The sequence below is a fragment of the Macrotis lagotis genome, chromosome 5 (genome assembly GCF_037893015.1).
Source record: "Macrotis lagotis isolate mMagLag1 chromosome 5, bilby.v1.9.chrom.fasta, whole genome shotgun sequence".
Lineage (NCBI taxonomy): Eukaryota > Metazoa > Chordata > Mammalia > Peramelemorphia > Peramelidae > Macrotis > Macrotis lagotis.
The window spans coordinates 175,169,434-175,190,944 of record NC_133662.1 but is presented as its reverse complement, the minus strand read 5'-3'; the positions used below and the strand labels follow the sequence as shown (position 1 = coordinate 175,190,944).

General features: G+C 35.2%; 1 protein-coding gene across 3 annotated transcripts in view; it reads right to left on the bottom strand.

Annotated features, from left to right (window-relative positions):
• TMEM181 (transmembrane protein 181) overlaps positions 1–21,511 on the bottom strand; it is a 97,996-nt gene that overhangs the window by 47,237 nt on the left and 29,248 nt on the right. For all 3 annotated transcript variants that reach the window (XM_074187940.1, XM_074187939.1, XM_074187941.1), the window contains exon 2: positions 13,300–13,403. In XM_074187940.1, the coding sequence (XP_074044041.1) occupies positions 13,300–13,403 (104 nt within the window). The remainder of the gene's footprint in view (positions 1–13,299; positions 13,404–21,511) is intronic.

Sequence of the window (21,511 nt, the reverse complement as noted above, 5' to 3'; positions counted from 1 at the left end):
AGTCATTTTTCTGATGCCATCCTTTATACAATACTGCTCTTCAATTCCTTTTTTGTTTTTTTGCAACATATGGCAGCCAGCTCAGTCCTACTCTGGACTTTTTCATTGCCCTTTGGATATTGAATATTTTGGTTATTCAATTCTAAGAGCCTGTGTCAATCCATGACTTTTCCATACTATCACCAGAAAAATATTGATGTCTTTTAAAAATGGGCCTTTGTTTCAGAATTTATTAAAAGGATTATCTACTTCCCAAGTCCAATTCAATCCTGTCTCCTCCTACTCAATTTTGGGCCCAGGTCATCATCCATTTGCAAGTGTCCAAAACGCAAAAACCTTTGATGAACCTACATCTTCAAATTTTATACTTTACTTGAGATAATTCAACTGAGGATCAGTTATTTCAATAATTTTATCTTGCAAGGAACTTCAATGATTTTAACATTTGCATAGGAGAGACCTTATCAGGAGAGTCATCAAGGAGATATTTTGATCTAGTGAATCAAATGCTTTTTTTAATAGTCATAAAGATCTTAAGATCTTGTATTATTTACACTTTTTAGTCACTGAACTTATACAGTTTCTGCTATTAGAATATCATTTGCAAACACCTTCCTGTTTCTTTCTCATACCTTCATCAATAATGTACCCAAATAAATATGCATATTATTCTCATAAAATTTTGCAGGAATAGAAAAATAGGCATAGAGATTGAGAATCTATGATTTGATAAGTATTGTTGTGGTTAGCAGAAGGTCGGGAAAGAAAGGCTAAAGTAAAGACAAATTTTGGGCCAGTCCTCACCCTCACCAAATCATAGATTCTCAGTATTAGTCTTAGAAGTTCAATTCTGACCTGAAGCATAAATACCCTATAAAACAACCCTGCTGAGTGGTCATCTAGTCTCTGTAATCCAGTCAGAGAAAACTCATCAAGTTGTAAGATAGCCATTCCACTGCTACACAACAAAGTATTTGGAAGGCAGTATAATGGGAATAGTTCTCAACTTGGTGTCAGCAAGACCTGTTTTCAAATCCCAATGAGAATTTAGAGAACAGTGAAGAAAAGGAGAAACCCTGGAGAGACAAAGATTCTATCCCAGTAGCAATGGTTAGATGAGCATGGTAAATGCTTAAAACCACAGCTAGAGGAAGTAACTGACATTTAGATAGCATTTTCCATCTATTATCTCATTTGATTCTCACAAAATCCCTGAGAGGGAAAAAGACATTTAGGGATATGTCCAAAGTCATCCAGAAACTTGTGGCAGAAATTCTGATTGCTGACTTAAAATTAAATTGTTTGTATGGCTTTTTGAAATAGGAAATGCTATTGTTAAAAATCAGCCTCTTAAATGTTACTTTTTCCTTAATCAGGGACACCTTATGATTAACAAAAAACAAAAACAAAAACTATCAAATTTGAAATGACACATAGCCAAAAAGACAGTTATATTTTATTTTGTCATTTATTTCATTTTGCTTTTATTTTTCATTTGCTTTTATTTCAATTTTCCAGTATGATTTCTGCTCTTCAGGGAAATTAAAAACTATGGATAAAACACCTTAAAAACCAACAATTTTGGAGAAATATGGAAAGTAACACAATTATGAATGGGTTAAATCCAAAAAGTTTATTTTTAAGTCAGTCACTTTGAATTCAACAGGTATTTTCCCATAGAAACAATATCATAAATGATGGTTAGGTTCCCAGGGACAAGTCTATTTATATTCAAGAAAGAGTAAAGTTGAATTAAGAATAATAATCATTCTATAGAATGGTGCCTTCTGGGTTCCAACTGATAATAAGGAATATTCCCCTCCTCCTATCACAGTGATAAGAATCTATTTCTATCAAAAACAGAGACATTCAATCTGTGGAGGAAGAAGTTTCCAATGAAACAATTATTTAAAATGTTACTCATGTTCCTTATGTTCCTCATAAATGGAATATTTCTAAGTAACTGGAAGAGATACATAGTTTTATTCCTGGTCTGAATTTACTTAAAACCATTGAGGATACGAGACACACTGAATCACAGTTGAAAGGGATGTCACTATTCATCTAGTCTGACCCAATTTACCAAAACAATCCTCACTGCAACATACTGGTCAGATAGTCAATCTTTGCCTGAAGAGTTCCAATAAGAGTAAATCCACTTCTTTTCTAAGGCAGTACTATAAGTTTTTCCCTAATAGTAAACCTAAATGTATCACTCTGCAAATTTTACCCACTGTTCCTAAGTTCTATTCCCTGGTAATTAACAGAGTAAATCCAATTTCTCTCTTCTGTATGATAATCTTCCAAATAAACAAAATAATAGCTCTCATGCCCTGCTCTCTCTACTCTTCTCCAACTTAATATATTCAGTTTCTTCCCCTAATAATCATATAACATGGACTTGAAATCATTTGCCATTCTAGGTACTGTTCTTAAGACACTCTCCTGCTTACTATTATCTGTCTTATATTCTAGGACCCAGAACATTAAGCTAGATGTAATCTCATTCAGATAAGAATCCAATGAGACTAACTCTTCATTATTCCTAGATGCTGTGCCTCCAACATACCTATTAATGTTTTTAAGCTATCATATATGGCTGATTTACATTTAGCATACAATCCATTAAAAACTTCAGACCTCTTTCAGACAAACTGCCATCTAACCAACCCTCCCACTTCTTGTATTTGTAAAATCAATTTTTTAACCAAAATATAAATCTTTATATTTTTCTCAAATAGATCTATTATCCTAATATTAATTCAGATGTTACTTCCTATGATGTGTATCCTAACTTATCTATGCCTGTCCATTATATTCAACTCTTGTTTATTTTTTTCTAGATTCACCACAGTGGAAGGAAGATAAACATCCTGCTCAAGGACTTCCTCACTTTTCTTCTGTCATTGTGAGGATGCTAATGAAGAACTCAGGGTAAAAACTTATTTTCTCTCAATTCCCATGTGATCTATCCATCTTTTTTATCTTTTAATCATAAATGACATCCTTTACTCCAGTTCTTCAAATTTATTTATTTTAGTCTATGTTGCAGCCTACTCACACCTACTATACCTACTCCACCTGCACCTATTACATACACAATGAGCCACACTCATTGCCCTGAGTAATTCATTTTTAATTTTTTTTATCAGAAATCTGATGGGGGGTTTTTAAAATGAGTTCTTTGTTTTGAGAAGAAATGTATAATTAATTAATTAAAGGAGCAATTTCTGAAGACAATCCAATTTTCTCTCCTCTTCTTATTTAATTCTGGGCCTAACTTCTTGGTTTCTGGACTGATGATCCTGAATATACTGAAGGACAAGTACTTAAGATAGTTCATGTAGAGGCATGCCACTGACTGAACATAAGTAGGCTATATTCACTTGGTTTTTCCTAGGCTGGACAGTTAGGGTAAACTCTTTTTTTTTTAAGGGTAAACTCTTGAGTAAATAACAAGTCTCATCCAGGAAGTTCTATAATATTTCAGGCCTTGATGCAAACAGCATGTTATCCACAAATAGAAAAATTGAGAAGACAGCATCCATAGAGGATTTCTCCTCAACCTGGACTCTATTGGTTGGTTCTCTACCAAAGTAGGACCAAACACATTTAATAAAGTTACCTTTTTTTTTGCTTTATGGCTGTCCTTAAACATACGATCAATGGTAACTGAAATAGATTGTGTTTATCTTTCAAGGAATCTTATAGAATTTGACATATGCAACACTCATCTCCCTTCCATGAGTTCTTATACTGGTAATCCCCAATACTTGAATATACAGTCTTAGAATACATATCTTCTGAAATCCCTAGTTTTCTTCAAGATTTAGTTTAAGCATGATTTTCTACATAAAACCTTCCCCTTTCAGTGTGCTTTCTCCCCAAACTATTTATTTTGCATATATATTTACCTTTTTTTTTTTAAAGGTTTTTGCAAGGCAAATGGGGTTAAGTAGCTTGCCCAAGGCTACACTGCTAGGTAATTATTAAGTGTCTGAGGCCAGATTTGAACTCAGGTACTCCTGACTCCAGGACCATGCTCTATCCACTGTGCCACCTAGCTGCCCAATATCTGTCTTTTAGAATGGTATATTCCATGCTCTCTACATCTATAAATTGGTAGCTACTATAAATTTTGGTTCTTAGATATATGAATTTTTTCTTCTGGCTGCAATATTTTTTCCTTTGACCAAGAAACTCTACCCTCTGATCAGGGCAGTTTTCTTTCATGTTAATGAAAAAGATGATGTTGAGGTTCTTTTGGGAGGTAGTTAGGTGGCACAGTGGATAGAGAACTAGTCCCAAAGTCAGGGAGACCTGAATTCAAATCTGCATTTCTTACATTACTATGTGACCCTGGACAAGTCACTGAACCCTTTTTAATCTGTTTCCTCATCTATAAAATAGACTGAAGGAATGGCAAATCACTTCAGTATCTTTGCCAAAAACCCTAAATAGAATCACAGAATCAGACTATTGAAATAACTCAACCACAGCCCAAAAGGGTATTTTTTTGGGTGCCTTTCAGGAAGTCTGATGATTCTTAAATTCTTTCTTTTGATCTTTTTACCAAATCAACTGTTTTTGGTATGAGATACCAAACATTTTCTTCTATTTTTTCACATTTTGTTTTGTTTTTTATGGCAAACTCTTTTTAAAAAATTTCTTCATTTTATTTTATTTTTATTTATTTTTCCAATTTTATGTAAAGATAATTTTCACATTCATTTTTGGAAAGTTTTCTCCTTCCCAGCCTTCCCTTCTCCCCACGCTAGGATAGCAAGTAATATGATATAGGCTATACTTATACAATCCTGTTAGATATATTCCATATTAGTCATACAGCAAACTCTTAATAATTTCTTGTTGACTGAATACCTGATATAGATGACAGACACTACTGTGGAAGAATACCTCAGTAAATTATGTAATGATAAACATAAAGCGCAAAATATCAAGGTCTCCTTTGGACTAAACCTTTCCAATTCCCTACTAATGACCTTATCAAGGATGCCCTGAACCTATATAGATAATTTTCATAAAAATATTATATAGATAGGAGAATAGGCAAACATGAACTAACAGTTATCAGTTCTGTCAGTTGTCTTTTTGTGACATTAATAAGGTCTGAGATTTTTCCCAAGTTTTTTATATCTTTCCCTCTTTTGTATACCTTGTAGAAAGGTATTCCTTCCCCTGTTCTCTCTAGGATGAAATTCCTCTATGTATAGATCTGGTCTAATTTGACTGTTTTTCTCATCTTTTTCCACCTTAGTGAGAAGTTTCTACCTTAGTTTTTCCCATTTTTTTTTTTTGTAGATTTTTGCAAGGCAGTAGGGTTAAGTGGCTTGACCAAGGCCACACAGCTAGGTAATTATTAAGTGTCTGAGGCCGGATTTGAACCCAGGTACTCCTGACTCCAGGGCCGGTGCTTTATCCACTGCGCCACCTAGCCATCCCTCTATCTTAATTTTTTATCATTCCTATAAGCATACCTGGAACTCTGATTTGGGGAGCAAGTATGGTAATTATACTATCCTTGATGGTAAAGAAAAAAAAAGAAAAGCTTTAATTTCATCTTTTCAGATTTGTTCTAGTGGTATAGTCCTCTTAATATCATTTTGGTCTTGTCTGTCACCCAGTGTGTTAGCTTATAAAAGAAATAAGTAGAAGAGATAATAGCTGCTATAATTCACAAAAAATTTAAAAATAATCATGATGGTGAAATGTTTAGAAAACATGGTAGAAACCAGCCTGGGTTTCTTCTTTTTCCTCATAAATGATTTATTTATGAATAACTTTAAATGCTAAGAAAATCATTTAGATTTTTTTTTGCAAAGGGTTAAGTGGCTTGTCCAAGGTCACACAGCTAGGTAATTATTAAGTGTCTGAGGTTGCATTTGAACCCAGGTACTCCTGAATCCAGGGCCGGTGCTCTATCCACTGTGCCACCTAGCCGCCCCTAGACATTTTACAAATATTGGAATACATGTTCCAATAAGATGATTAAATGGTTTATGTATAAGTTTCCTCCATAATTTATAAACAGAAATAAATGTATTTAATCCACTAAAAGACCAAAAAAAAAAAAGACTGGAAAAGGGAAAAAATTCTCATGAGGAAACTCACACATTTAAACAGAAAGGGAAACTCAAAAGATTCCCCCCACCACCAAAAAAAGCCAAATGTAACAAATATACATCCACAGAACTTGAAAAGACCAAGTAATGAATCACAATATACATACTACAATGAAATAACAAGCTTAACATTCCTTAGAAGTCCCACCAGGTTAGGGATATTTGAGGCAAAAAAAAAAAAAAAGAAAAAAGAAAACTATGAGTTCTATAGTTCAGAAAGAAGTATTCTAGAGAAAGGAAAGGAGGAGGGGAGGGGTAAGCAAAAGTGAATCGACTATGTTTCTAGAAATGTGAATTTTACAGATGAAGATCACTCAAACGATGAAGTGGAAGATATGGCAAAGGAAAGAAGGCTCATGACTCATATTCTTATCTAAGCTGAGCAAAGAAAATATTTCTAAAACATCAGTGAAAGTAGACTAAAGGAAGAGAATGTCTACATAAAATAAAAAAGCAGACTTCCAGAGTCTGAACTGATAAAAATGGGGATAAGATTTTAAAGAAGAAATAAGGAAATAAATTATATGGTTTCAAGCAAAACAAGGAACTAATTTCTTTTTTGATTTTGATTTTTAATGAGGCAATTTAACAGAATTAGATACAGGGAAAAAACAATTCTGATCTTGAAGTCTCCTTTTAAAAAAGCATGTCTTTCTATTTTTGATTCCTCATCTGGAAAATCGGAATATCTATTTCATGCCATCTGCTATGACAACACTACAGATAAATCCAATACAAAATGCTTGTAAAATAGCTTAAACTTTCCGAAAACAAATGATAGTGAATGTGAGAACAAGAAATATGTCTTCTCAAAGAGTCACAAGAACATGCTTTACTTTTCCCTACAGATGATGCTGGACAAAATCCTAGCAAGTTGTTCAAATGTTCAATATCCTAACAGGCACAAATGATCACTGCCTCGATTCTTGCCAGCAGCCTTGCAAAAAAGGAAAAGAATATGAGAGGAACAAAGATGACTTTTTATAGAATGCTCAAGGGGCATGTCATTTCTAATCCTTGATGAGAATATTCTTTATAAAGCAAGTTTTAATTTTTGAGACACAATTAAAATAAAAGTGATCTCACTTTAAAAAAAAGTAGTAGTCATGTGATTTCAGATAAGGCTATACTACAAAGCTATTCTGTGTTGACAAAGAAACTACATTATGCTTAAAGACATCATAGATAAACAAAACAAATCACCACTGTCTGGAGCACTACAGATTCTTCCTAAGCCTTAGACCCTTAAGAGGTTGATTAGGCCACATGAAGTCCAAGGATAAGAACATAGGGAGCATCATATGGAGTATTCATGAAATGATAAGCTACACCAGGCCCATTTTTGATACCAGAGAATCCCAGAAACTAACACTGATGGGACCTGAGAGCATCCATCAATGCATATCATTGTCAAGTATTTATAACCTTGCTACTATCTGGCAAGAGAACGGGTTTTGGGGGCTTGTAATTTTTTTTGCTGTCTCATTGACTCATTCTCAAAAAATCCTCTACTTGCACTTAAAACCAGCTTGTACCTGGTCCAAAACATAACCTATCCAATGTCATGCTTCACTATGTTCTGTAATAAATCCTCAAGCAGTTAATCTAATATGTTAGGAATTTCTCACTAGATTAAATATTTAGAATTATGCTAATCATTGTATAATTGTATGCAAACATGTAATATGTAAATTTATGGATATTCATTCATCTGAGAGAAATAAAATAATATCAATATTATAATGAATAAAGCAAAAGCATATTCATCTGCAAAGACAAATACTAAGGCAAAAATTCTTCAAATCTCTAGTAATAAGATAAAATCAAAAACAACCCTAAAGCTTCCACTTCACATTCAGAAAACTGTCAAGATGAAAAAAGATAAAAGCAGTCAATGTCTGGAGGTTGTGAAAAGATGTAGCACACCAATCTGTTGTTGGTGGAATTGTGAAATAGTTCAATTACGGAAGACAATGTGGAACTATACAAATAAGGTAGCTAAAATTCCAACACCTTTGACTCAAAGATTCCATTACTAGGTAAATACTACAATGGGGTCATTGACAAAAAAAAGGTCCCTGCAAAACATCAAACTACTTAGAACAGTTCATTTTATGTACTCTGTATACATTTTCAGAAAAGGCTAGAAACAGTGTAGAAGTCTACCCATTGGGGAATGGCTAAATAAATTTTGAGTACATGAATGTAATGAAATGCTACTATATTGTTTTAGAAAACAATACAAGATGAATACATAAAGGCTTGGAAAGACTTACCTATGCAAAATGAAGCAAGTAGAAACAATAAAACAATTATTACTCAATGACCACAACAATACAAATGGTAAGAACCACTGTAGCAAAATAATAAAAAATGAATGTTGTGAAATGGTGAAGAACAAGGTTGATGGCAGAACTCAAGTAACAAACCTTTAATAAATACCTATTATGTGCCAGTCACCCTCCTGCCAAGTAGGGGAGATACAAAAAAAGGCACAAAACAATCCCTGATCTCAAGGAAGTCAGTCTAATGGAAGAGACTACACATAAACAAGACAATTGCAGGATAAAATGGACAAAATCTCAGAGGAAAGGTACTAAGACTAAGGAGAACTGGGAAAAACAACTTTAAGTAAGTGGGACTTAACTGAGTCCTAAAGGAAGACAGGGTTGAAGAGATAAGAAAGACATTTCCCCCTATTACTTTAAGGAGGGAAATCCATAAGTGTGAAACATGCAATTCAATGACAGGTTTTTTTTCTGTTGTACTGATTGGCTTTAATTTTTTTTCTTCTATTTCTAAAAAATATTTATTAGATAGAAGAGTTTTCCGAAAGGAGAGAAAAAAATCAAGGAGATGTAAAAACAAAAGATATAGATTAAAATCTATTTTTTAAAAAGACAGTAACTGTGGGTTACTTCAATTCACCATTATAAAAATTGGCAAACCTAACAGAAAGATAAACAAGAATTAAATTGTAGATCTAAATAGACATGATAGACATTTACAAATTAGTGAATAGAAATCTTAAGAATTATACACATTTTTGTTTCATATGACACCTTTACAAAAAGATCCATGTGCTAATAACTCAAAAATAAATTCAGAAAACTTCAGAAGAGAATTGGAGTTTTTTTATTTTTTGCTTTTTCTATTAAAATGATCATTTTATTTGGTACTTGTTTTAAGTTCAGAATAAGAAAATGAGTAAATAATTGAAAGATCAGAAATACTAAGTACATCCTTTACAAATCATAAGGTAATAAAATAAAAAATAAGAATAGAAAGATGGAGTCAAAATAATGAGAGTAAATAAAAATTACAGAAACAATGAATATTTTTAAAATTATGGGGGCGGCTAGGTGGTGCAGTGGATAAAGCACTGGCCCTGGAGTCAGGAGTACCTGGGTTCAAATCCGGTCTCAGACACTTAATAATTACCTAGCTGTGTGGCTTTGGGCAAGCCACTTAACCCCGCTTGCCTTGCAAAAAAAAAAACAAAAAAAACAACAACAACAAGAAAAAAACAAATAAAATTATGGCAATGAGAAAAACAAACCAAAATTTCTGGGATGAAATCAAAGTAGTCCCTAAGGAAAAACAGATCTCTCTGAACACTTATACTGCCAGGAAAGAGAGAAGACAAATTAAATAAGCATTAAATTTTAAAATTAGCAAACAACAAATTGATAATCTCCAAGTAAGTACAAAAGTAGAAAACTGGAAAGCCCAAGGAAGCTAAACAAAATTCAAAACAAGGACTAATCTTGAATTTTTTGGGAGAGAAAATAAGCAAAAAGAAAAACTAAATTACCAAGCTCAAAAATAAGCATAGGGTATCAACAATGAATAGAAAGAAAATAAAGTTATCTGAAAATCTGAATTTTAACACATAAAAAACAATAACTGATATATCTACCTAGGGCTTTAAAGTTTAAATGTAGAATGCTTTTATACTATTTCATCTGATCCTTACCATAACCCTATGAGATAAGTATGAAGAAATGAGTAAATTAAAGCTCAGAGAGATTAAATGACCTGCCCATTGCCTCACAGAAAATAAGCATCAGGGGCAATTCCAACTTGAAGATTCTTTGAAAGCCTTAACTCTCAACTAGTTCATTCTACTATTTACTGTTAACTGGTATAACTGCAGCATTATTAAGGCTGTTGTCTTAAAAGACCTCAAAACTAGGCTTTTAGGAATGGGAAGTGAGGGAATTACTGGAAATATACCTGAGATTACTAAAAAAGAAAAAAAAATGCAGTCTGGCCAAATATTTTTATAACATTATTTGTTATTGTACACTTAATCACTGAATAGGCATTGCCTCAGACAAACTAAGACTTTAGCTTAAAAAGGCCAAAGGGCATCTCCAGTACTATCTATTATCTATCCCTAGACCCAGAGGTTGGTGACTTTGCCCAGCCATCCCTCACTTAAATCCAATTCACTTGCAGGTGAAGATATCACTTTCCTGATGTCATTGATCCTGTTCAAGAATGCAGGACAAATAGCAACAACAATTTGTTTACAGTTTTTATCTCCAGCACTTAACAGAGTTCCTGATGTAAAACAGAAGCTTAATAAATGCTTGCCAATTGATCAATTCAATTATTGTTTATATAATTTCAATTACATATTTATAATATGTATTTATAAATATAGTATTTAATATAATATTAATTAGCTAATTAATATTATATTATTATTCCTGTATCCCCTTTAATTCTCTCTCTGCAAACTAATCATTCTATATACTTATGAATGGAGTTTTCCATTTATACATTTGTAGTCAATGTATATCTTCATGCTGTTTCACATGAATCTTTCCAGGTCTTTTTCTATTCCTTTTCTACTTTCTCTTTGGGTTTTGAAGATACTGCTCCATTACATTTCCTTTCTCTCTCTCTGACCATTCGTTTATCTATGTCCAGTTCTTTCCTCTATGTGGACACAATTCAGAACTTTGTACTAAGTCATTATCTTTTTTCTTCCCATAGTCTCAGTGATCTTAAAAGCACCAATAATTTTAACTGCCATCTCTATGCAAATGACTCCCAAATCTACATATCTAGACTACATCTCTCTTCTGATATCCATTTCAATCTCAAATTCAACGTAATTAAGACAGAATTTATTTTCTTTTCTCCCAAATCCCTTACTCTTTTTTCTTTTCTTTTCTTTTTTTTAAACAAGGCAATGGGGTTAAGTAACTTGCCCAGGGTCACACAGCTAGGTAATTAAGTGTCTGAGTTTGGATTTGAACTCAGGTCCTCCTGACTCCAAGAGGGGTGCTCTATCCACTCCCCATCCCTTACTCTTTCTAAAAGACTATTTGTATAAGAGCACCACTAATTTGCAACCTCAAAGTCATCTTGAATTCCTTACCCTCTCAACCCTCAGATAAAATAAGTTGCCAAATCCCACTGATTCTGCCTTCTTAGCATTATTACTTCATCCTCTCCACAAAGATGGTAACCACCCTCATTTGAGCCCTCATCACTTATTAACAAGTTCCTTGCTTTCAATCTCTTCCTTCTCCAATTTTTCCTCCTTACAGCTGCTAAATTGAATCTACTAAAATACAGGTCTAATTCTGGAACTCCTCTAATCAAGAAGCTTTAGGGGCTATCCACCACTACTAGAATAAAATTCAAACTCCTCTGCTGGTATTGAAACCTCTCAATATGCCCCAAGCTTTTCTCTCCTAGAGTGATTTAAACATTACTCCATTATGCTTATCAAATTGGTCAACATTGCATCTAGCATGCTCTCCCACTATCCCTGATGCTCCCCTCTCACCCTGCCCCACTCAGTCTCTTTCTATGTTATAATATAGTCTCTATTTTATCATTTCTTAACTCCTGTATTCCTCCCCATGCCCCCAGCAGAATTATAAGTTCTGTGAGGGCAAGAACTGTCTTAAATTTTATGATTTTATCTCCAGGACTTAATAGAGTGTCTGATATAGAACAGAAATTTAATAAATGCTTGACAACTGATCAATTACAAATATTAATATAATTTATATTTATAATATGTATTTAGAAATAGTATTTAAGATTATTTTATTAAATACTAATGCAAATAGTAATATAATAGTTCAAATATTAATATTAATTCAGTGTTTGTATATTAACCCAAATATTAAAAATAATTATTAATATATAACATTATATTGGTAGATTACAATTTATTTAGCTATTCTCCTGGACATGTAGGCATCTGAGTTCCTTCCAGTTTCTTTGCAATAACAAATTGTTGTTGCTATTTGTCCTGCATTTTTTTTTTTTAGGGTTTGTTTGTTTTTTGCAAGGCAATGGGGTTAAGTGGCTTGCCCAAGGCCACACAGGTAGGTAATTATTAAATGTCTGAGGCTGGATTTGAACTCAGGTACTCCTGACTCCAAGGCCGGTGCTCTATACACTGTGCCTCCTAGCAGCCCCTGTCCTGCATGCTTGAAGAGGATCAATGATAACAGAAAAGTGAAATCTTCACTTGCAAGTGAACTGGATTTAAGTGAGGGAGGTCTATGCAAAGTCACCAGTCTCACCCTTTCCTCCAGAGCCATCTAGGTCCAGGGATAAATAATAGATAGTACTGGAGATGCCCCTTGGCTTTTTTTAAGCTAAGGCCTTTCCCAGGTCTCAGTTTATCTAAGGCAATACCCATTCAGTGATTAAGTGCACACAGCAATTAATGAGGTTATAAAAATATTTGGTCAGATTGCATTTTTTTAAGTAATCACAGGTATATTTCCAGTATCTCCCTCACTTCCCATTCCTAAAAGCCTAGTTTTGAGGTCTCTTAAGACAGCAGCTTTAATAACACTGTAGTAATACCAGTTAACAGTAAACAGTAGAATGAACTAGTTAAGGTTTTCATAGAATCTCCAAGTTGGAATGGGTCACTCAATCTAACCTCTATCTTAAATGTGAATTCCACCTACAAATTCTCAACCTCTGCCTAAGGATCTCCAGTAAAATTATATGAAATAAGGCAGCCCATTCCACCACTGGGCAACTCTAAATCTTAGGAAATTTTTGTCCTTATATTAGCCCAAACCCGCTTCTCTGTAACTTAATTCTCTCCCCACTGGGCCCAAGCAAAACTAGTTAATCTCTAGTCCAAAAGTCAATCCAATGGTCTTACCTGCAATTCCAATGAAGACAGTCAAGCCAAAACAAATGAAGAACACAACAAAGACCAGGACGAAGTGGCGCTTGGACAGGGTGTACAATCGCATGGGTGCCAACCTAAAGAAAACAAATGTTAGTGAGTCAAGTCATGAGTGGGACACATTCCAGGAAAGTGCACACAAAGACAATAATAAAGACCCATCACACCTCAAACACAAAAACCGTTTATCAGCAAGAAGCAACAGTATAAAAAAGATTGCTGTCAGTGCATCTCAACAGAAGGGGGTTGACATTAGATTCTCTGGCAGAAAAGAATGCAGGGTATCCCCAAAGAGGGCAGCTTCAAACTATGCAGTTTAACACCTGCACTAAGATTTCTAGGACACCCTGATGTAAACCGGACCTTTGACATGGAGCGAATGTCATTCCTTTAAGGGCTAAACCATATGTTCAATGCAAACCTTCCTGCTACTTTGGGTTTGACTCTATCATGACCTGTGCCAAGGAGAACAGAATGTAAGTGCCATCCTCAGGTGAACACCATAACTTGCCGTAAAAGGCTTTGGGATATTCTTAAAGCATGGGGTTTCCTACCTGCCTCACAAAGGTGTGGGGAGGAAAACATTATGGAAGCCTTAAAATGCTATGAAATCAATGGGAACTGCTATGACTCATAAGCCTCACAGACCACAAGATGATGCTTCCACACAAATGCAACTATAATTTAGGTCAGTTCTCTTCCATTTCCTCACCAAGATGTTACTTTGAAGTCTCAGGAACTGTCCTCTCTAGAGAGATAATGAAGTTCTGCTGGGGGGAGGGGGAAGGAGTGGGCTGAACGCTTCAAGAGGCAGTTAATTGAATGCCTCACTGAAGGAATTTTGAAGAGTGCTAGGAACCAAGAAGTCCTTCACAATCATACTCTGTCTAGTTGTTCACCTCCTATGGTCCAGCGAAAACTGTATGACTGGCTTCTGTCCTATAAAGGACATTACATTTCCCACCAGTAGCCCTTTGCAGAGGCTACAAAATTCTGGCCTAACCTAAATCCCTCTCCCTTCTGTTTTTCAAGATCTCTAGTTTCCTTCAAAACTTATATCATGGGGGGGGGGGGGGGAGCTAGGTGGCTCAGTGGATAGAGCACCTGCCCTGGAGTCAGGAGTACCTGAGTTCAAATCCAGCCTCAGACACTTAATAATTACCTAGCTATATGGCCTTGGGTTAGCCACTTAACCCCATTGCCTTGCAAAAATCTAAAAAAAAAAACCCTTCTATCATGGGTCACTTACTACATGATATCTAAATTTAACAGAGTCCAGCTATCTCAAACTAATTGGGGGGAAATCGTCAGTTTGAAAGGTAAAAGGAAAAGAGAATCAAAGGAAAACTAGTAATATAGGAAGAAAGGGGAAGATGTGTGAGAGAAAAAGAAAATAGGAAGGAGAAATAAACAAGAGTGGGAGATTACAAATTATTTTGACATGACATTCAATTCCTCATACCCTTGGTTTGGAAATAACTTGAAGGCACGAAGATTTTGAGATCCTATATCCGTTCACATACAGGGTGAGTGTCAACTCTCTACCCTCTTACCTCAAACAGATGAAGTTTACTCTGTTGTACACTGAGCCTGCTGGGTGGCACTAAACTTTACCTTGGGGAATAAAGTTGTGGTTCTGAACAAACAGAAAGCTCCTGCAGTAATTATGTAATCTAAACCAATCAAGATTATACAGCTGACACAGTCTAGAGAAAACTTCTAACAAAATATCTCCATTTTTCTAAAGTAATTTTTTTCAAAAGCAGGGCTCTTCTTAAAGAAAAACCTATGTTTTAAAATGAGTTTGACTGTGGTATTTGATAGGAGAATAAACAGAAAATAAATCAGCAGAGAAAAGGCTACCTTACTCAAGAGCAAGTCAAGTCCCATATTCTCCTTTCCTACTTATTTCTACAGGGCTATTAAAAATAAGCTGGCAAATTTTTTTTTATTTATTTTTTTGCCAGAGATACATTTATTCAGTGTTTACCATGCCCTAAGCTGAGAAAGGAGACAAACTTAAAATAATCTATAAGGGCAGCTTTTGAATAACAACTCTTTCAAGTAAGAACTCTTAATTGGAATCCAAGAGTTCAGCGAATCTTTATTTTTCTTTATATATTTTAATAACTATATTTCAATATGTTTCCTTTGTATTTTATTTTAGGCATTTAGAATTATCACTGAGAAGGAGTCTATAGGTTTCACCACCCTGCCAAAGGGGTCCAAAGAAGGCTAAAAAATGAATGTATTAGCCCCTATGACGCTAAGGTACAAGAGCTCTCCTAATCGGAAGAAAGGGTTTTGTTGTCACTTCCAGGCACACACAATTGCTTATCAATGGCTTCAAGATTTCACTGGAAATCATATGGGTATGTTTGTACCTGTATGCACATAATGTAAATATGCGTGTCTATGCATTCATGTTTATGTGTGTAAATGTACACACACACACATATATATAAATACATATATATATATATATATATATATATATATAAACATACACTTCACAAATTTATTCACTGAAGAAGACCAATGAAGGCAGAATATCTCACCCCCAGATTTGTTTATTCTGTGGTTCATAATGACAAGGTTCATAATGATGAGCAATCTTTCCCTCAGGAGGGCTCAGGATTTAGACATAAATCACAGCCTGCTATGCTTTATGCCAAATTTCTATTGTAAAAAATTTATGTGCATACCCTTTGACCCAGCAATACCACTACTGGATCTATATCCTGAAAAGATGAAGAAAAAGGGTAAAAACATTACTTGTACAAAAATATTTATAGCAGCCCTGTTTGTGGTGGCAAAGAATTGTAAATCAAGTAAATGTCCTTCAATTGGGGAATGGCTTAGCAAACTGTGGTATATGTATGTCATGGAACACTATTGTTCTATTAGAAACCAGGAGGGATGGGATTTCAGGGAAGCCTGGAGGGATTTGCATGAACTGATGCTGAGTTAGATGAGCAGAACCAGAAAAGCACTGTACACCCTAACAGCAACATGGGGGTGATGTTTAACCTTGAAGAACTTGCTCATTCCATCAGTGCAACAATCAGGAGCAATTTTGGGCTGTCTGCAAAGGAGAGTGCCATCTGTATCCAGTTAAGGAGCTGTGGAGTTTGAACAAAGTTCAAGGACTATTCCCTTTAATTTAGGAAAAAACATATCTTATTGTCTGATCTTGTTACCTCTTAGAATTCTTGTCTCTTCTCTAAGGATATGATTTCTCTCTCATCACACCCAATTTGGATCAAGGTACAACATGGAAACAAAGTAAAGACTGACAGATTGCTTTCCGTGGGGGTGAGGTGGTGGTGGTGGTGGGGTAGGGAAGTAAGATTGGGGGGAAAATTGTAAAACTCAAATAATATCTTTAATAAAAATTAATAAAAAAGAAAATTTAAAAATCCCTGGTTGAAAAAGCTAAGAAAACTCCCACACAACTAACATGTAACAAAAATCTTTATATCCTCCCACCCACTAGATTAATACAATTTGATCTCAGAGGAAGTTTATTTCTTTTCTCTTTTCTGTGGAGTTAAATGACTCATCCAAGGTTGCACAGCTAGTAAATATTAAATGTCTGAGGTCAAATAAGTTTATTTATTTTCATAGTATCCCTCCTTGGGAGAGAACCAGAATGCCCAAGATAAGTAAACATGATTCATGCCATCCTTCTGCTGGACTTTTTTTCTTGGTGTCTACAGATTTGGTCAGCTCTGCATACATCTCTAACCCCCCCCCACCCGTGTATTATCATGCCATTAAAAAATTCATGTGTTTCAAATAAAGAATGAGGTTCAAACTTTGTTATCAGAAAACTAAGGAAACCATAAAAGTTGTTACTTGGGTGAAAATCAAAAGCAATTTAACTGACCTCGTTTTTAAGACTTCAATTTTACTTGTCTTAAGATACAGGGAATTTAAAAACCTCATAGAAGCACAGGATGTAAGAATTCAATTACTTCAATTTGCAGGTTTACCCAAGGTCAATCAGTAACAAAAAACGACTATTACTAAACACTGTCACTTTTTTCCTAAGGGCTGGGAAAGAGGTTTTTTCAGGTGAGTTCATATGAAAAACAGGAAAATAAAACAAAAGTAGGGAAAATAAGCTGGAACATTAGGGTTGTTGAGGGTCAAGATGGCCATAGGATTAAATTGGCCGAAAGAAACTAACCAAAAAAAGAAAAAACAAAATTCTTTCCCTGCTCAGCATTCTCTTAATCTCACCCAATCTCTAGCAGGTTAGAGAGGAAGACTGCACAGGCTATAATAAATAATCTTATCAGATAGTGTTCTACGCTCCTATTCTGAAAGAGCTAGAAGAAAAAAATTTGAAACTCAACTGCATCATTTTATTCAGAATAGGACATAAATTTGAAACTGCCTCCCCTCCTCACCCCCCCCCCCATGCACACTACTTTAAACAATGGGAATTTTTATTTAAAACTCTCAAAAAATTAAGAAAAAGAACGGGAAGAATCAGAGATATTTCCATCCCACTGTCCTAAGTGCTGTGAGGAACAGGCCTCTGTCCTAAAATAGAGTTGTGCTTTCTCCATATGTCCATCTGCCCTTTCCTAAGTCATTTATTGCATGCTTCATCCAGCCCTCCTCCTTCCTGAAATTCTCCTGGAATTCTACAAGTCAAGTTAATTATATCCAAAATGCCAAGCATGTCCAGCTAACCAACAAAGTTTCTGCTCTAAACTTGGCAAGTCACTTCCCAAGGAGGAGCAATAGTTATGTCACTTCTTTGACATATCAAAAGACCTATGATCTCATAGTTTTTTCTTTCCAAGGAGACAAAATATAGCCCTGAATCTATTCATTTCAACGAGCATTTGAAACAACAACAAACTATTTTCTCAAACCCTGAAATTAAATGACAAAAAAGTGACTCATTTTTGCACACCCATCCCTAGGAGCTTAGCACCTACCTCACTACAACAATGTTCCCCAATACAGACCATTTATTCCACTTGTACTTTTTCATACTTTCAATATCACATTCTTTTACTCATTTTATTATTCTGGGCTATAATACTCTCTCTTCTCCTAGGCTCTACCTCTTCTTTAGTTTAAGCTTTGACTTCATAAGTCAAAACTTTCCTAAACATTCTTTCCTCTGATTTCCTCTCATATTTACAATCATACTCATACTGTCAGCAGCACTCCAGTTGTCTTCCAGGGTTCTGTCACTGTTTCATGGGTATGACAAGTATTGATTTAGCAGAAATTTTTTTTTTAGTTTTTGCAAGGCATTGGGGTTAAGTGGCTTGCCCAAGGCCACACAGCTAGGTAATTATTAAGTGTCTGAGGCCAGATTTGAACTCAGGTACTCCTGACTCCAAGGCCAGTGTTCTATCCACTGCACCACCTAGCCACCCCTATTTAGCAGGATTTTAAATTAAATGCAAAAACTATACTTTATTGGGAGGGGGGCGCTATTACATTTATTTACTTATTTTTGAGTTTTACAATTTTTCCCCTAATCTGGCTTCCCTCTCCCCACCCCACCCCCACAGAAGGCAGTCTGTTAGTCTTTACATTGTTTCCATGGTATATCTTGATCTAAGTTGAATGTGTTAAGAGAGAAATCATATCCTTAAGGAAAAAAACATATAAGAGACAACAAAATTACATAGTAAGATAACATTTTTGTTTTTATTTTTTTAAATTAAAGGTAATACATTGTTGGTGGAGCTGTGAACTCATCCAACCTTTCTGGAGAGAAATTTGGAACTACACCCAAAGGGCAACAAAAATGTGCCTACCCTTTAATACAGCAATACCACTACTGGGTCTATACCCTGAAGAGATGATGAAAAAGGGTAAAAACATCACTTGTACAAAAATATTCATAGCAGCCCTGTTTGTGGTGGCAAAGAATTAGAAATCAGGTAAATGTCCTTCAACTGGGAAATGGCTTAGCAAACTGTGGTATATGTATGTCATGGAACACTATTGTTCTATTAGAAACCAGGAGGGATGGGAATTCAGGGAAGCCTGGAGGGATTTGCATGAACTGATGCTGAGTGAGATGAGCAGAACCAGAAAAACACTGTATATACCCTAACAGCAACATGGGGGCGATGATCAACTTTGATGGACTCACTCATTCCATCAGTGCAACAATCAGGGACAATTGGGGGCTGTCTGCAATGGAGCATACCATCTGTATCCAGAGAAAGAACTGTGGAGTTTGAACAAAGGCCAAGGACTATTAACTTTAATTTAGGAAAAAAAAAAACCTGATATCTTATTGTCTGATCTTGCTATCTCTTACACTTTATGTTTCTTCCTTAACGATACAATTTCTCTCTCATCACATTCAACTTGGATCAATGTATACCATGAAAACAATGTAAAGACTGGCAAACTGCCTTCTGTGGGGGGGGGGGGGGGGAATAAGATTGGGGGAAAATTTTAAAACTCAAAATAAATAAAATCTTTAAGTACAAAAAAAAGGGAAAAAAAATTAAAGGTAATAGTCTTTGGTCTTTGTTCAAACTCCATAATTCTTTCTCTGGATACAGATGGTATTCTTCATTACAGATACCCCAAAACTGTCCCTGACTAGTTACACTGATGGAATGAGCAGGTCCATCAAGGTTGATCATCACCCCATGTTGCTTGTTAAGGTGCACAATGTTCTTCTGGTTCTGCTCATCTCGCTCAGCATCAGTTCATGCAAATCCTTCCAGGCTTCTCTGAATTCCCAATCCTCCTAATTTCTAATAGAACACTATGTTCCATAACATGTATATACCCCAATTTGTTCAACTGTTCCCCAATTGATGGACATTCACTCAATTTCCAATTCTTTGCTACCACAAACAGAGCTGCTATGAATATTTAAACCTTAAATTTAGGCTTTTCCCTCAGCACCAACAACAGTAAAAAGTGTAAGGCAACTATTCTACAAACTCTTGCTGTCTGATACAACTGGAGGTTTGCTGGAACCAGCTCATATAGGTTCAAGAGAGCTGATTGTTATTTTTGTAATATGACCATGTACACCTTGAACACTGGCAAATGCTATAGGATCAAGACTTGTTTGTTGCTTTGCTGATTGTCTAGACTTTAGAGAGTGATAGAGAAAATGTTAATACACATTAAACTTTAAAGTGTGTCATGTTCTTTTCAGAATCGGTTGTTAAACATTTACCACCAGTCCTGGAGTTACCACCAGATGATAGATGTTCAGAATAAATCACTTAGAAGTAGACTGCAGACTCTTTCAGATAATAAGAGCTACATCAGGACCTTTGAAGTTCATATCATCTTGGATTAGAGTTAGAAGGAGACCTAAAATGTTACCTAGTTTAATCCTCTTCTTTCATAGAAGAGAATCCTAAAGCCTGGAAACAGAGGGATTGGAAACAAGAGTCTTACTCCAAATCCACATTCCACCACACAAATAGCTAACTACTTAAAATACATAGTAACAGACACTGTGCTAACAGTTTTATTTCTCATTTAGTTCTTACAACTGCCCTGAGAAGTGGATACTTTTATTATTCTCATTTTGCAGATGAGGAAACAGGCAAATAGGATTAAATGACTTGCCCAAGGTCACACAGCTGGGTCTGAGGCCATAAATGAGGTCTTTCTGAAGCCAGGCTCAGCTGGCAGTCTATTCATTGTACCAGTTGGCTGATAGCACGCATAATTCTCTTTTGTAAACAGAACCAACTTCCTTTTTCAAAATCATATCATTAACACATTCAAAAAATTTTGGCCAAATCTAGAAAGATTTAGCCTCCCTAGAAAGCTGATCTCTAAACATAGCAAAAGCAAAGAAGTAATATGGTTCCAGATGAATAATGTACTGCCCTTTGCTAAAAACTTTTTTCCAAATCATTACCAATTTCTTGAATGCTTAAGCCCATCAGTAATCAACATTTCCTAGAAAGATCTTCTTGGAAGACATTAAAAATAAATTAGAAATGTAATTCAAATCACCCCAAACATCGTCTTCCCTCCACTGTACAACCTTAGTTTTATTCTCCAAGGGAACTATTCCCAAGAAAGATAAGTAAGGCTATCTATCACCTTACATAAGAGAACAATGGAAAACAATTTAAAGGGTCTTTTGAAAACGATAAAGGAAGTACTGTGACCTTCTCCATCTTCCTTCCCATAAGCCAAGTCCTAAGAAACTTAG